General features: G+C 36.3%; 1 protein-coding gene across 1 annotated transcript in view; it reads right to left on the bottom strand.

Annotated features, from left to right (window-relative positions):
- Nucleotides 1-225: 225 nt before the first annotated feature.
- SLC38A11 (solute carrier family 38 member 11) overlaps nucleotides 226-17,118 on the bottom strand; it is a 77,315-nt gene continuing 60,422 nt past the window's right edge. The window contains exons 9-10 of the mRNA XM_044669105.1: nucleotides 12,412-12,543; nucleotides 226-519 (exon numbers count right to left, since the gene is read on the bottom strand). Coding sequence (XP_044525040.1) covers nucleotides 226-519; nucleotides 12,412-12,543 — 426 coding nt within the window. The remainder of the gene's footprint in view (nucleotides 520-12,411; nucleotides 12,544-17,118) is intronic.

Raw genomic sequence — 17,118 nt, 5'->3', positions numbered from 1 at the left:
AGACTCATGTCCTGCTGCAAAATCAAAATCCAGCCAAATCGACTTCTTTATTCAAAACAGAGGCAGTACCTCACAATATAAAAGAAAATGAATCTGAGTAAAGGCCAGGGTACAAAAGGGGATCTCCTGAACACAAAGTAAGGCAACAGAGAGAAATATAATTACACATGTCAAACCTTATAGGTCACATAAAAATATAATATCATATTTTTATTAGCAATTAGATTACTGGAAAGTACTAATATTCAAAACAGATGATTGTATTGTTGGTTCAAGAGAAGAGAATGAGATATTGAAGAATGAGGCATTTGTGGATGAGCAATAGGCCATTTCCTGTCCATGGCTGCAGTCTTGGGGATACAGAATTGTCATGACAAATCCAACTACCATCACAACCACACCATTAAAAAGCATCACACCGGACATAATCTTATCTGGGTGGATCCATCTTTCTTCAGAGAGTTTCAGATAACAAGCTGATGGGATAATAAAAATAAGTGGAGCTGCACAGAGGACACCCTGTAAGTAGGAAATGAGAAGAAAATAAGGTAATTTGGCAGAACAAACACATTTTTTTTTCTGACAGTTACCAAACCAAAAAATTGTAATGGTTCTTTAAAGTTTATTTGATGACTTGTGATTGAATCAGAAAGAGAGGAGAAAATGTCTAGGGACTTAGGAATTATGTTTTACCCTTCTCAGAGTAAACTTACATTTAGAGGATTTGCCAACCATAGAACCAACGAATATCAGGACTAAAAAGGACTCAGAGACAATTTTGTTCAGTCCCTTCTTTGGACTGAGGTTGAGAGAGGTGTAAAGTGATCTGCCCAAAATCAGAGAGATGGGCAGAGCCCTACTTACAACCCATGTATCCTGACTCCCAAAGTCCAGTGTTCTTTCTATTTCTAAGACTTTAAAATATAAAAATAAAATTATAATGTAGGTAAACAAACAGCTTTCTTAAATTATGATTTCAGTATATATTTAAGAATATTTCTCATAGATACCATAACATGCTTTTATTTTTATTTTTTTGTAAATGCATGTTTGAATAATTTTAAGAAATACAATTTTGTTCAAATATCCTATTTATCAAACTAAAGCATAATTCACAAAGTCAATAAAATAAGGTATAAAGATTTACTCTGGGAAAATTCTAGAAATTTCTTTTTATTTTTTGTTATGTGTTCTTTACTTTTCTATAATCTTGGCAGACTGTCAAATATAAAGTTCTTAAACCCTTGTTTGTATGAGGTTGGACTTTCTGGGAAGCATACCTCCTCTTTTCACCTGGGAATCTTCCTCAGTGTAAATTTAAGTTTATATCTTTGTAAATAAAAACAGGAAAAATAGCACTTTAAATGTGCTTAGCAATAAATAGTATGTCTAACCCCTCCTTTGATTAAAATCAAACATACTCATTACCTCTGCAAATAGACATGAAGGCTTAACTCACCATCCTAGATTAGCATGTGGATAAATCTAACCAAAGGGAAAATACCAGATTTATTTAACACAGAGATTAGGAGGTAATATATATATATATATATATATAACTAAGAAAGAGGGACTTGCCCATTCTACCTATTATCAACATCCTCCCAGCACCCAATATGGCTGATATTGACTACCCTTTGTAGTATATTAAAGACATAATAGAAGCTTTTGATTTAAAGGCTTGATAACAGTGTTGCCTTTCAGGACATGGGACTAATGCATATATAGAGGGTCATTGGATTTAATCGGATTCATAGATTACATTTTTCATAAAGGTAATTTTTTTTTATTTTTAGGGTTTGCTTTAATTTGGGGGACTGCTTCTCTTTGCCTTTGATAACATTTTAAAAAACAAATCTTCTGAATATGAAAAAAGAACAGATGACAGCTCCAGAGTAGCTTTGATGGAAGCATATTCCTCAATATGGGTCCATTTGGAAAACTGCTTCCAGGTTCAGTGATAAGTCACCAGACATTTTGCTGCCACTTACCCCTATACTTAGAAACCCCCAATGAAAAGAATACAGGCAGTTATAGTTCACAAAATTATATAACTGGCAATAATAGCAATTGATAACTACTACGTGGAACTTTGGTCGAGGTTTCAGGATTTGGGAGATTATGAATAAGAAAGAAATTATAGTATAATGCTGCTGTGGATCAGGAACATCTTGATTCAGATCCTGCCTTTGATACTTTCTAGACATTTAACAGCATTTAAAAGTTATTCAACCTCACTGAGCCTCATGGGTAGAATGGAGATAATGCCTGCAATCCTTAAATCACAAAATCAAGCCAGTTGAAAGAACTCAATCTGGAAGATTTCAATCTCCTTGAAGGCAGAAATCATATTCTTTTTTTTTCTTTGTAGCCCTGGTTCCTAGGGATGCTGAATTGAATTAAAGTATGAAGAAGGAAAGAAGGAAATAAGCTTTTTATATAGTGCCTATAATGTGCCAGACTTTGTGTTTACTTGATTCTCACAATAGCCTTGAGTTTATGTTGTTATTGTTGTCATTTTTGTTGTGGTCTGCTCTTCTTTACCCCATTTGAGGTTTTCTTGGCAAAGATATAGATAGGTATGGTTTGTCATTTCTTCTCCAGCTCATTTTACAGATAAAAAAACTGAGGCAAACAAGGTTAAATGACTTGCCCAAGGTCACATAGTTAGTAATTGTCTGAGGCCAGATGTGAACTCAGGAAGATGAATCTTTCTGACTTCAGGTCTGGCACTCTACCCACTGTACCACCTAATTGCCCTTCAACTTTGGGAAGTAGGTTTTATTATTAACCTCATTTTACAGTTGATGAAACTGAGGCAGAGAGAGGTTCAATGACTTGCTCAGAGTCACATAGCTAGTTAAGTATCTGAGGCTGGATTTGGACTCAAGACAGGCCCAGTGCTCTATCCAGTGTACCATCTAGCTGCTTCCTGCAATTTGGGAAAGAAAGTGACAGATAAGAAAAAGCATAACAGGATTTAATAATCCTGTATGGGAATAAGAGAACATCAAAGACCTGTAAACATGCACTCCAGTTAGGGGGAAAAAACACCTGGAGTCTCTATGTATTTTCCATGTAGAAAGACTTTGTAAAAGGGATGACTGGCAACTGACATGGAGAGAAAGAAAGATTTTTTTTCCAGCTGAACCAGGTTTGAATGCATCAGTGAACTGTGCAGACTTTGGCCCCACAATGAGGAGCTGACTAACTATACTTTGGAGTATTATAAAAGATTCTGAAAACTGATTCAAGTTCTGTTTCTATGAAATGTGTTACTGTTCTATTGCTTTGAAATAAAGGATCCTAAATATATCAGTAAATCACTCAAATGCAAATGTAGAAAGACTATACTGTACTCTTCAAGAATCCATTTTTTTTTTTGGCAAGGATAAACATATGTAATGCTTATTCATCCAGAACCACAGAGGTGTGGAAACTCTACAGGCATAAACCTGCCAAGAGTTCCTCTTAAAGAGCTATCACCATCTAGAGTTTTGGGACTATTCCAATGCCAATGTGTTAGGCAGGGAAAACCAGTGAGCATTCTATTTATTTTATGCATCTCACAATTGAGAAAAAAGTTACTAGGAAGAAATCTAATTATTAGAAATAAAACTAATATTTTAACTGGAAAAAAGTCTGATCAGGTGTTCTGCCTGAATGCAATATTCTTGTCCCAGGATCTGCAAAAGCATATAGTCTTCAGGAGTTTGCCCTGAGAATTCCACCAAAATGGTGGCATGTCTGATGATGCATGTCAACATTGACAGCATACACATTATTGCTTTCTTTGCTTTGGAAAATTGCACTCTTTTAAATTGAGGATATTGTGCCTGCCTTTGGAAGCATGCCATTATTTGTTGTACAATGGAGAAATAAGGAAAAGCCTGCAAAGGTCTATTATTTTACCATCCTTTTAATGGAGCATCAACTAAACTGCTAACACATTGCTGTATGACGTGATCTTTTATACATGGCAAGTAAAATTTCCACCACTTCATGTTGTCTCCTACTAATATAATAAATGTTTATGAGTCATTTTCACCCAACTACCATTCAAGCTCAAATTATTTTTTCCTAATTTTATCCTTTAATTCCTCACACTGAGCCAAATGATTCTTTTCTTATTATTAATTGTTAGTAATCCAATTCTAGTTATTAGATAATTAAGCAATATAATCTCACCGTAAGTCCAGTCTCCCTGATTCCTTTAATCCTATTACTTATTTTTTTCCTCTCAATTCTCTTCAATTTAACTGCATGTACCAAAAATAAGCTCAGTGTTTCACATTCACTCAGAGTCATATTATCTCTTGTAGGTATTACTTTTAAGAGATTATTTAAATGAGACTTTATTTTGTTAATCAACAAAATGTTGTCTACATTCAATTTGCCTAATTTCTTTTGCTGTGTCATACTTTCCAAAGATAATCCCAAAAAATAACTGGAGGCAGTATGAATGGATTTGCATTCGGAGCACCTGTGTTCGAATCTACATCAGACATTTACCTGCTGCATGATTCTAGGCTTCTCTTTCCTCTTCTAAAAAATGATGGGGTTGGACCTCTAAAGCTCCTTCCAACTCTAAATCTAAGATCCTATGACTAAGGTCCTTTCCAAATATCTATAATCATTTGTTTTCAAAAAACATCAGGACAAAGACAGAATTGGAGTCCATTACTAAGTCTGTAGGGCCCAATTAATTTGGGCAATTTATTAGCAAACATGGAGAAAGCTAAAGAAAAAGGCTAGAGAGTATATACAACATCGCCTTATAGTGAGGGTTTAAGATCCAGACCCACTTCTTGTTTTAGGATTCCTTAGAAAGGGAACTAAACTGGTACTTGTGTTCACTTCAAAGTAACCACAGTGATTAAAAAATTCCACTGAACTGCCTTTCTAGGTCTCTTTGACATTGTTCCACATTCTAGATGTGTCGCATATTATTTTCTATAGAACTGACAATTTGAATTTCTCCATTTGAAGTTCCTTCTACTTTTAAGTCTAATAGCTGGCTAGTTCTCAAGGAACAAAATATGCAATCTCCTTTTCATAATCTGAAAACTTTTCCTGAGCTGCTCACACTTTCTTCAGACAATAAAATAAAGTATATAGTCTTTTTGGTATGTAGACACCATACTTTGAAGTAATATTAAATGTTAGAAAAAAAACACAAGACTACTACTTTACTACCCATGGACCACTGCATACACACACACACACACACACACACACACACACACGTTGTCCCTATTTCCCAATAATTTGAGTTCTAAAAATACAAGCAGGAAAGACGTGATGATGACTTAGTTCTCGTATCTTTGAGGATGGGTTTTCCTATTCCTAATTAACCTAATGTCTTCTGCTTTGCTCATTTATTTTCTGGTTGGGATTGAAAACTGAAGTGTAAAAGGATAATTGTCATTTGAAGTGGCCACTTCCTACCCTGTGATGATGCCACAGTGCCAATATAAGTTTGCTATTGCAACCCTCACATCAGTGACAATCCTCTAACGTCATCACCACTTTCTTCCATTCTACCTCAGTCACTTAGTCTAAACCAACTCGGTATTCCCTTACCAGTCCAAGGATGGCCAGGGAGCAAAATGCCTTGTTGAATATAATTACTTTAGAGTTATAGTAATATTTTAAACAAGATACTTTTTAAGATGTGAGAGGCCAAAAGAGTAGTCAGAGGAAATTATATGCTGCGTATTCATGAAGGAATTCAAATAAAAATGCTGGTAAGTGTTACTGTGGTTTTGCAAAATGAAGACTGTGATGCTGTGCGCATGTCTCATTTGTGGGGTTCATAGCTTGCTGTTGCTACTCAGCTAGGGCAATCAAACAGGATTGCCAAAGTACTAAAGCTTATTAGCTAAGACAATATTTTTCCCTTGAGGTTCACTTTTTATTTCCTTTATAGGCATTTAAATACAAACCTACTGTCACTGCTATCCACAGGTATAATTTTTTTAATTTTTTTAACTCTTGAGCCTTCCATCTTAGAATCAATGTATTGATTCCAAATCAGAAGAGTGGTAAGGGTAGGCAATGGGTGTGAAGTGACTTGCCCAGGGTCACACAGCTAGGAAGTGTTTTCAATCCACTCAGACACCTAACTGCTCCCAAGTATCCCTTTTTAATAAACTCAATGCGTGGACTTTTTTAACTTACAGAATTTACAGAGAAGGGAATTGGATTATATCATACTTTGGACCTCAAGCTTAAGGGGAGGTCTTAGTTTTAGGATGGTATTATTAAGTACTACAAAAACAATAATAAATTAACACCTGTGTCAGGTACTGTGCTAAATGCTTTACAAAGATTATATCATTTGATCTTCACAATAACCCTGGGTGGTAGGTACCGTTATTTTCCCCATTTTACAATCAAGGAAACTGAGGTAAAGAGTCGTTATTTCCCCCATTTTACAATCAAGGAAACTGAGGTAAAGAGTCGTTAAGTGACTTGTTCAAAATCACAGCTAGTAAGTGCCCGAGGCCAGATGTAAATGTGGGCCTTCCTATCTCCATACACAGTGTTGTACCCTAAAAGGACTCTAGGGTGTCTAACCATTGTACTACCCACTGTAGTGTCAATGCCAAATATTTTTGTTATATTTTTTTTCAGACATGAGACTTCTTATCTCCAACCACACCACATAATCTTCTCTAGGCCAGAGTATAGACCTTAGACAGCCTTTGTCTTCACTCCTCTACCCTTATCACTGATCTAATTTCTGTCGAATGCTGGTTGACTCCATGGTTGCACTACAACGCCAGTGTGCCATTTTAACATACAAAAGCTGTCAACTAATCCAAGGACTTTAAGTGTGGAAATATACCTCTGATTTTGAGAGAGAGAGAGGCTCAGGGAAATAAGGAACTTGACTTATGGGCAAAAGGACTGGAATGCATCGAGCTTGTGGCATTAGGAATGCCTGTATGTTTGTTTTTAAAGAAAGCTGTTTGAATGATGTTTAATAATTTCAGTAATGTCTGATTTTTCATGATATCATTTAGGCTTTTCTTGGCAAAGATACTTAGAGTGGTTTGTCATTTCCTTCCTTAGTTTGTTTTGCAGATGAGGAAACTGAGGCAAATAGGATTAAGTGAATTACCCAGAGTCACACAGCTAGCAAATGTCAAAAAACAGATTTGAACTCAGGAAGATGAGCCTTCCTGATTCCAGGCCTGGGTGTCTTCCCACTGTGCCATCTAGATACCCACAATAAGAGTCAGGGAGAAGCAAAATGTTGTAACAGGCCTATGAGCACTTGTCCTATTCTATCCCAACTCTCTTTTCAACATGGCGCCTTGTCTCATTCTCTTGGCTCCCACAGTGCCTAGTAAGGGACAAGAATGGTTCACCTTGCTGTCTTCTCTAACTTGTAAGATTTTTCTATTGCCATAAACACCATTCTTGGGGCATGATTTCCTTCTATGTCCCCAGCTATTCATCTGTCAGTCTGTCAGGCTATTTACTCCTTCCACAGCTTGGAGTTGTGGGTATGTAGCCCAGATGTTCTCTTCTCCTCCATCTTTGGGTACTGGAGAAGGTGGGTTAATGTTTATCTGGTAAACTGAGGGGTCCTCATGAAATAAAGACCAATATTACCAAAGAACCAGTAAATGGGACAGTGTGTGCCACTGTCAATGACCTTTGGAAGACAATAGCAAAGATCAGTGCCTTAGGACTTAGGCAGGGCAAATGCCATCCTGATTTTCCAAAAGAGGGAAACAGTAGATTTTGTAACCTGAAGGTCAGTGAACAGGATGTGGACCCCTGGCCGACTTCTAGAATGTATTATTAAGTGATGGTATGTATCCAATGGGAAATGGTGATTACCAAGAGCCAGCCTGTCCTTATCGAAATGCTGAAATTTAAAGGGAGTATGGAAACTCCTACATTTGGGGTTCAGAAAATTGTTTCAAAGACTCAAGATAAGAATGGTTTGGCTAGATAGCAGCTTGTGTGAAAAAGATAAAGGGGGGCCTGCCTTAATATAAGTTCCCAGTGAGTCAGCATGCTTATGGCAACGAGAATAGCTAATACAATCTTAGGTACCCTCTAAGAGGATCTGCTAAAGGAACTGGGGCTGTTTAGCTACCCCTATTTGAGTTGGGGCAGGGACTTGATTGTTGTCTTCAAATATTTAAAGGGCTTTAATATAGTAGAGAGATTAGATTTATGTTGCTTGGTTCTAGATGGTAGAACAGGGAGCAATGAGTGGAAGCTGCAAAAATGAGGATTTCAGCTTTGATAGAGGGATCATAAGGTCTTATATGTAGAGCTGTAAGGGAGCTAAGAGTCCAGAATATCTAATCTCTGTTTTACAGAGGAAGAAATTGAGTCACAGAGAGGTTAAGGTACTTGCTTAGTATCTTCTAGTGATTGGCTGAGACGGAATTTGAAACCAGGTCTCCTTGACTCCAAGTCTAGGTCCCCAATGACTATATCATGCTATCTCCCTAAAAAAATCATAAAGGTAGCTAGGTAGTACAGTGGATAGAGCAACAGGCCTGGAGTTGGGAAGAACTGGATTCAAATATAGCCTCAGACACTTTCTAGATGTGTGACTCTGGGTTAGTCACTTAACCCCAATTGTCTAGCTTTTGCTGTTCTTTGACTCAGAATTGATGTTAAGACAGAAGGCAAAAGTTTTTTAAAAAGAGAACATAGGAAGGGATCTGAGAGGCCTTCTAAAGCAATACCCTTATTTTATGAGGAAATTGAAGTTTCAGGGATTTATTTGCCCAAGATCACACACACACACACACATACATACATATATATATATAGGAAATGTCAAAGGTAGAGTTTGAACCCAGGTCTTTGACCATAGAGGAAATGTGCTTTTCATTATACAAACAAACAAACAAACAAACAAACAAACAAACAAAAACCAAGTAAATTACACAAAGGTAGTATTGTCTAAAAGTGGCATGGATTCTTTGAAGAGGCAGTGTGTTTCCTCCTTAGTTGGATTTTTTCAGGCAGAGGCTGGAGAACCATTTTTCTAGGGTATCATAGGAGAGATGTCTGTTCTAGTGTAAGTTAGACCGGATAAGCTTCTGAGGTTATCCCAACTCTGAGATTCTGGATTCTGCACTACCCCAAAATGGTCCTGAACTTGTTAGTATAAAATGAATACATGTTAAATTGTGTGGTAGAGATTTAAAGGGTGATAATAATTTAGAGAACGATGTGTAGGGGATTCACATGGACTAAAGCAGAGTAAAGCTAGAACTTGAAGTGACCCTTGAAGCAGGATCATGATTTGGATGAGTCGTGGGAAGTGAGGCACTCTTTCCAACCTCACTAAAGATTCACTGCTGTCGTAGTTCTGGCACAAGGAGGAGATAAAACTGACTTCCAGCACATAGTGAAAAGTAGTGGGAAATAAATGTTCATAGATAGAGTGGGCCACACATATGATGACTCCAGTCTTCCATCTATGACAGATAGTCATCTCCACTTAGATGTGGTTGCTGGTCCTTCAAACCAATTGTGTCCAAAATTGAACTTAGCAGCTTATTACACATTCTTCGTCCCTACTTCTTTATTTCCATAGGCGGCATCGTGAGCCTTCTTAGTCATTCAGATTTGTAACCTTGAAGTCATCTATGATTCTTCTGTCTCTGTGAAGTCTTTTGGATTGAACCTTTATAACATCTTTACCCTGTAACCTCTTCTCCTTACTCACACGACTAACAACCAAGCTCATGCTCTTATTTCTTTATCATTACAACATCTGGACTAGTGTAATAGCTCTTATATTGTTCTCTTTTCCTCCAGGCTCTCCCCTATCCAATCTATCTTTCATCGCTGCCAAAAGAAATTTTCTAAAGCATGGGCTTGACTATGCCATTACCTTGCTAAGAAACTTTCATCAGATCATTATTGCTTCTGGGATAAAGAACAAACCCATTAGATTGACATTTAGGGCCCTACCCAAATTGGATTTAGCCTAATTTTCCAGCCTTTTCATAATATTCTCCTTTACATACTCTTTGTTCCTGTCAGATTGAACCAAAATGGACCCCAAACTCTGTTTTTCATTTTCTGCTATCAAGAATTTGCATACACTAATCTTTCATGCCCAGCACATCTGACTCTGGATTTTTCATCCCAGATGGGACACAATGGGAAGAAATACATCCATAAAATAAATATCACAACCGAGTATGTAGTATACTTTGGCCTGTGGATAATAACTCACATTTCTAATGTGCTATGGAGTGTGAAGTTTCCCACAACAGCTATTGTGACAAAAGATGGTACCATTGTTATACACTCTACTTTCTGACCTAACTCATCAACTTGCTATTCTCTAAATATGACATTCTATCTTCTCTCTCTCTCTCTCTCTCTCTCTCTCTCTCTCTCTCTCTCTNACAGCTGGGAAATGTCTGAGGCCAGGTTCTAACCTAGGATCCCCATCTCTAGGCCTGATTCTCCATCCACTGAGCTACCCAGATGTCTCCTATCTTCTCTCTCTCTCTCTCTCTCTCTCTCTCTCTCTCTCTCTCTCTCTCTCTCCCCTTTTGCATAGGCTTATCCTCACACCTGAAATGTTCCCTTTTGCCACAATCGCCTCTTGTAATCCCTAGATTTCTTTATGGTCCAAATCATTACACCTCTATTCAAGAGCTTTCCTGATCTACTCAATTGTTAGTGCTCTTCTTCCACAATTATTTTGTATTTACCTTTTCCATATTACCTACATTTTCTATTTACTTACCTGCATCTGTATTTTTCCCAGTTAGAATTTAAACACCTTGAGAATAGGAATTGTTTCCTTTGTTTTTTCTTTGTACTTTTATGCCTGACACAATATTTGGTGCACAGTCGGTACTTATTGAAAGCAAAACTAATGAACTGCTATTTTCCATATTCCATATCTTTTTCCAATTCTCAGCTAAGGCATCATCTTCTCTGATCTTCCTTTCCTCATCAAATTTTCCTAGAACATTTAAATCTCTTCTTTGCTCCTTTCATTCTCCACTTTATATCATATTTCTCTGGGTACTTGTGATACCCTAAGAACATGAAAACCTCTTCAGAGATAGAAATGTTCTCTTTTGTCCTTGTTTTAAGCAGTGAGCATAAGATGTGGGTTAAAATGGACCGTAACTGAGGAATTTGCCTTTATTGCAGTTGGAAGTAATGTTTTTGAGTACTAGAGTGGCATGATGAAAACAGTAATTTAAAAAATTAGAATGGTAGCTGTGTTGAATTGATTAGAGGAGAATAATGTGGAATCAAGGAGAATAGCTAGAAGGTTCTTGTTTAACCAGACACATGGCAGTGAAGATCTTGTATTAAAATGGTATCAGTTGGATGGAAGAGAAAAGATGTTAACAAGAAAATAAATTTATATACTGCTTCTAGGTTTAAAAAGAAAAAGAAGTTTTGTAGGAAGAATGGTCAAGGCTCGATGACAGCTTCATCTGTGATATAGATAAGATATTTATTTTTTATATCCATTGCAATCAATCTACCAACAAATAATATATAAAGCACTCACTATGTGTTAGGAACTGGAGATATAGAGACAAAGATACAATAGTTCCTGCCTCCAAGGAGCTTACATTCTACACGTATATAAAAAGGTATGAGTTTGGAAAGGTGGGATAGAATCTAGTCATGAAGGCCCTTAAGAGCTAAACAGATGAGCTCATATTTGGTCCTAAAGGTGAGAAAGAGATCCTGGAATCTACTGAGTAAGAGAAAGATATGATTAGATGTGTAACTTTAGGAAAATCACTTCGGTAACTATAAGGTGTGGATGATTTGGAGAAAAGAGTGACATGAAGCAAGGAATAAATGCAGCGGCTACTGTAAAAGTCCAGGTTATAGGAGATGAGGGTCTGAACGGAGGGAGAAAGATGATAACATCTGGCAATTGACTAGATATGAGGGATAAGTGAATCTCTTTGAATATGTTTTTGCTTGTTAAAGAAAATTTAAAATCTGTAAGATATATCCTTTAATAGTATATGAGTACTACAAATACTATATATACATACATATATATATATATCATTAATCATGAGATCAATATATATTTCAGAATGGGTTCTATTGAAATTTAAAAATACATATTCTTTTTCTTTCTTTTCTTTTTTTTTTTTTAAACCCTTAACTTCTGTGTATTAGTTCCTTGGTGGAAGAGCAGTAAGGGTAGGCAATGGGGGTTAAGTGACTTGCCCAGGGTCACAGAGCTGGAAAGTGTCTGAGGCCAGATTTGAACCTAGGACCTCCCATCTCTAGGCCTGGCTCTCAATCCACTGAGCTACCCAGCTGCCCAAAAATACATATTCTTAAGGATAGCCCATCCTTTGCTAAATGTAAACCTGTTCCATGCTTCAGAATGGAAGAAGGAAACAACTTAATACTTACGTTGAACTCCAGCACGATCCCAAGACAATCAACCATCAGTGACACTAGTGTAGCCATAGTAATGATGACTGTTGTCACTATAACATGGGAAATTTTTGAAAGGTTCCCACTGAAGAAAACATTAGCAATTACCTGTCAAAGATATAATATTTAGAAAATTGAGCATCCATTTCATGTTTATATATTCTTTCTTTATATGTGCTTTTTTTGACACATTATTCACTTTCTAATAAAAAAATGCTTTCCTGCAATACCTTTACAAAAAATATTAATTGTGTGCAATTAGTGGTGAGGATATTTTAATATGACATTACTAGACAATATATGTGAATATTTAATATATATATATTTATATGCATATGAATGCATACATAAATATTTAAAACCTTTAAGATAAAAATCAGAACTTGTTTAAAATGTCCCTGTTCTTTCTAAAACTAACCCTTGAAATGATCAATACTTTTAATGACATTTTTTGTGCTCAGGAAATAAAACATTACAGACACACAGACAACTGAATACCAGAATTAGTGTAAAATATAAAATATCCTTGTGAAAGAGAAGCCCTGGAGGACTTATCTTATTCCTTTCCCCTGAATACTTATAGGTTTACAACTAAAATAAACTATACAGTTATCTCCTTATTTGAAAGGTTCCTAAGGAAAGAGATTTCACAACTTTGCTCAGTGATCCATCCCTTCTTTGTTTTAATCTGAACTCCCTCTTACAGTTAAAGGCTATTTTCTCTTGCCTTTTTCTCAGTGATGATAGAGAGGAACTGAACATCATTCTCCAGAAAATAATCAACTCGATTAACAAGCTTTTATTGATCACTTACTATTTATGCCACTACTAGGTACTGTAGAGAATACAAAAAATGTATCATGCACGGAATCCTTGCTTTTCAAAGCTTGCAATCTATCTTGGAAAATAAAACTAACTGCAAAATTAACAATAAAGTGCTAACAAGTGCCTGGCATATAGGAGGCCCTTAAGAAATGAATCTGACTGACTCTCTGGTGCCGACTCTCAGAATATTAGGAATTTGTGGATAGTTTATAGAATAACAGAATTTAGAATTGCAAGGAAACCTTTGAAATAATCTAGTCTCTTTTTGTATAGAAATACCTTCCACCAGCAAATGCTCATAGAGATTCTCCTTGAATACTTTAAAGGAGAGAGTGCTTGATATTACTATTGTTGTTCAGTTGTTTTCAGTTATGTCTGACTCTTTGTGACCACATTTTTTTGAGTTTTCTTGCAAAGATATTGGAGTGGGTTGCCATTTCCTTCTCTAGCTCATTTTACAGATGATGAAACTGAGGCAAATGGGTTTAAGTGACTTGCCCAGGGTCACATAGCTAGTTAGTGTCAAAGTCAGATTGGAACTCAGGAAGGTGAGTCTCCCTGACTCCATGCCTGGCACTCTATTCACTGTGCCAGCTAGCTGTCCCACAGAGAGTTTACTATGTATTAATACAGTATAGACTAGAGTAGTCACAGAAACCTTTGGGGAGAAGCTAGTTAGCTAGTATTTGAAGCAAATAGGTTTTCAATAGGCTTGTGTGTGGTTGGAGAAGGGATTAGGACACCCCAGGAGGATAAGAAGAGCATAAACAAAGATAGAAAGTCAGGAATGACCATGCTACATTCTTGGTGTATACAAAAAACAGAGAGATCAGGGTGAATATTGTCAAAGACTCCTAGACAGCTACATCTTCAATTTAGTTAATTCATAAGGCTGGAAGGGATCATTTAATCAGATGATTATCAAGATCCCAAATCATCATTAAACTAAATCATTAGAGAACAACTAATCTAAGCCCCTTATTTTACAGATAAGGGCACATTTTTTTCAAATTCTTCAGGTTTTCCTTTAATGCCCATCCCACTCAGACCATTGTTCCCCTTACCATATTCAGTGCTTCAGTTAAGCTGTTTACTAATTATTCCTCTAACTTTATCTGTTTGTGCTTTCACACAGGCTTTCCACTATTCCTCCAGTGTACCCCCTCTGTACTTGTGTCTCTTAAAATTCTGACCTTCCTTCAGGATTCAAAGTGTGACCTTTTCTATGAAATTTTCATTGATATTCCTACTTAAATTGGATTGTATTTAATTATCGGTTGACCTCCTTTTCCCCGTACAGTAGCATGTAAAGTTCTGGAGGGCTGGGGTTGTTTTGTTTTTTTTTCCTTCGGCTGTTCAGGATCTAGCACAGTGTTTTATGGAAGGTATGTAACAAATTCTTGTTGAAGTGAATATATAAAGCATGACAATGGTGGAACAGTAGGGTGGTACTGGGTTATAGAATACTTAAAAGAAGCTAATGATTTTTCCTGGGTTATCTAGTTAAGTCATCTCTCCCAGATGACATAATGTAGCATAGTCTCATGGATAAAGACCTAGGAATCAGGCTTAAGTCCTATCTCTGATATATACTGGATAAGTGACTCTGGGAAAGTCTCAGTCTCTCAGTGACCCAGGCAATTGCTTTAAGGCTGTAATTTACATATGGGTTTCCAACTTGCACCAATGGAAGGAGTTTCCAGTCCATGAGTTCCCCAAGTAGATGAAGTCATAGGTCTGTTCCAAATTAAACCAAACAAAAAACCTACATACTGCCTAAACAATTACAGTGCACATCTTTGGAAGGCCTTTAAGGATTAATTATACTGATAGGAAGTTCAAAATTATAACAGTGGTAAAGGAGTTATTTTGGGGCTGGTAGACCTTTTGGCAATCCTCAAATAATACCCTGTATGTTCTCTACTCTGCCTCTGAGTAGCCTTTGTTGAACTCATGCCATATGGTGAGTATGTGTGTGTGTGTGTGTATGCATGTTTATTTGTATTTTTTTGTGTATGCATTGAAGGGAAAATAAAAAGAAAGAGGAAAAGTGAAAGAGATATAAATAAGGGTATCTTAATTATCTAATCACTACTCCCATAGGAGAGTTTTAAATTTAATCACCCTACCAGATCATGGCATTTAGAAACAGAAAAAAAAAAATTCAGTTCTAAATCCTACAAGATGCAAACTTGAAAGTAGAATAATTTGGACAATTGATGTTCAGCACCTGCACATTGCATCAGTTCTGATCTGAAGACCAAATTTGGACCTGAGACAGGATTGGAGAAAAATTAAAATAGAAGATTCCTACACCTTCCCTGCTGATGTTGAAATGAACTCATAGCTCTTTCTCTTTCACCACAACACTCAGACTTAAAACTCTGAATTGGAGTATTCACAACCTCACAAAAAGAGGCCACTGATTAGTATGTATAAAGAATAAAAGCTATGAATTTAGTACAGTTATTTTGGAAATCAGTTTAGAATGATGCACAAAAAGTCACTAAAATGTGTCTTCCTTTTGACTAAATGATATATCACCGAGGCCTATAACCCAAAAAAATAAAGAAAGAGGAAAAGGACCTATATTTACAAAAATGTTTAGGGCAGATCTTTTTCTAAAGGCTGAAAAACTGGGCAATGGCTCAACAAATTATAGTACAGGAAGATAAATAACACTATTGTGCCCTAAGAAATGATGAAAAGGTTGGGTTCAAAGAAACCTGGAAAAAATTGTATTTATGAATGCAGAGTCAAGTAAGAATAAACAGGAGAACAATTGTATGAGAACAATAACATTCTAAAGAAAAACAACTTTGAAAGACAATATCTGACCAATGCAATGACCAACCACAGTTCTGGAAGATTTACAGTACTCACCTACTGATGGAGATGAGACTCATGGTACAGAATGAGAATATCATTTTGGACAAGGACAATGAATATTTCTGTTTTGCTTGGCTATGCCTTTTTTTTTAAAATAAAGGTTTTCTTTATCTTTTAAGATGGAGTGAAGAGTGAGGAGAGAATACTTAATTGGAAAATAAAATGAAACAAAAAAGAATATAAGTAGTATTCTGATTACTCGTTCAAGATGTAATGGCCCATGGCTGGCAATAGGCAGGTACTTGGCTGAGACACAGCATGATATAGTGGATAAAGGATCATATCTGACTCACAAGATGTGCCTCCTAAACACGTGTGATTCTGGGCAAGTTGCCAATCCATACAGTTGGTGGGAAATTTCCCACTTAGAATTTCCTTTTCTAATGAAATCATAGGTCTGGATCAATCCATTCTAACCCCCTCCAAAATTTCTTCTTGCCTTCTAGAGCACACTGACTTGAATGTTCTGGGTAAGTTTCAGGATATCTACTTAATATGTTAAACATATCCATACTACATTGTATAAATTGTCTCTAGGATAAGACTCTTAAGTCTAGGGGTCTTCTCAGTATGACTTCTGAAAAGCTCACTGTGGATCAGTCATATTAAACTATGAATGGATATAAGTGAATTGAATTTTTAATGGATTACATGAAGGGCCATCAGAAAACCACCTTATTTTACTTCCATTTGGCAAAAACCAAAATACTTTCTGCCCTATCTCTCATCTTAATAGAAGTCTTGTTTAATTTCTCAAATCCCATTGGTGGAGATTTTAGAGTGGTTGCCATCAGAGATTATCTAGGGCAAGACCACTGAAATACACATGTTGCTTTTTAGGTGGAGGAAAGAATAGCATTTTTATGGAGACATAGAAAAAGGTTTAAGTTTTAAAAGTAGACATTTAAGGAAAAACATGACATTTCCAGTTTACATATATATATATATATATACATATATATATATATA

The sequence above is a fragment of the Gracilinanus agilis genome, chromosome 3, assembly GCF_016433145.1.
Source record: "Gracilinanus agilis isolate LMUSP501 chromosome 3, AgileGrace, whole genome shotgun sequence".
Classification (NCBI taxonomy): Eukaryota; Metazoa; Chordata; class Mammalia; order Didelphimorphia; family Didelphidae; genus Gracilinanus; species Gracilinanus agilis.
The sequence above is the reverse complement of the archived record's forward strand: the minus strand, read 5'-3'. Positions and strand labels throughout refer to the sequence as shown.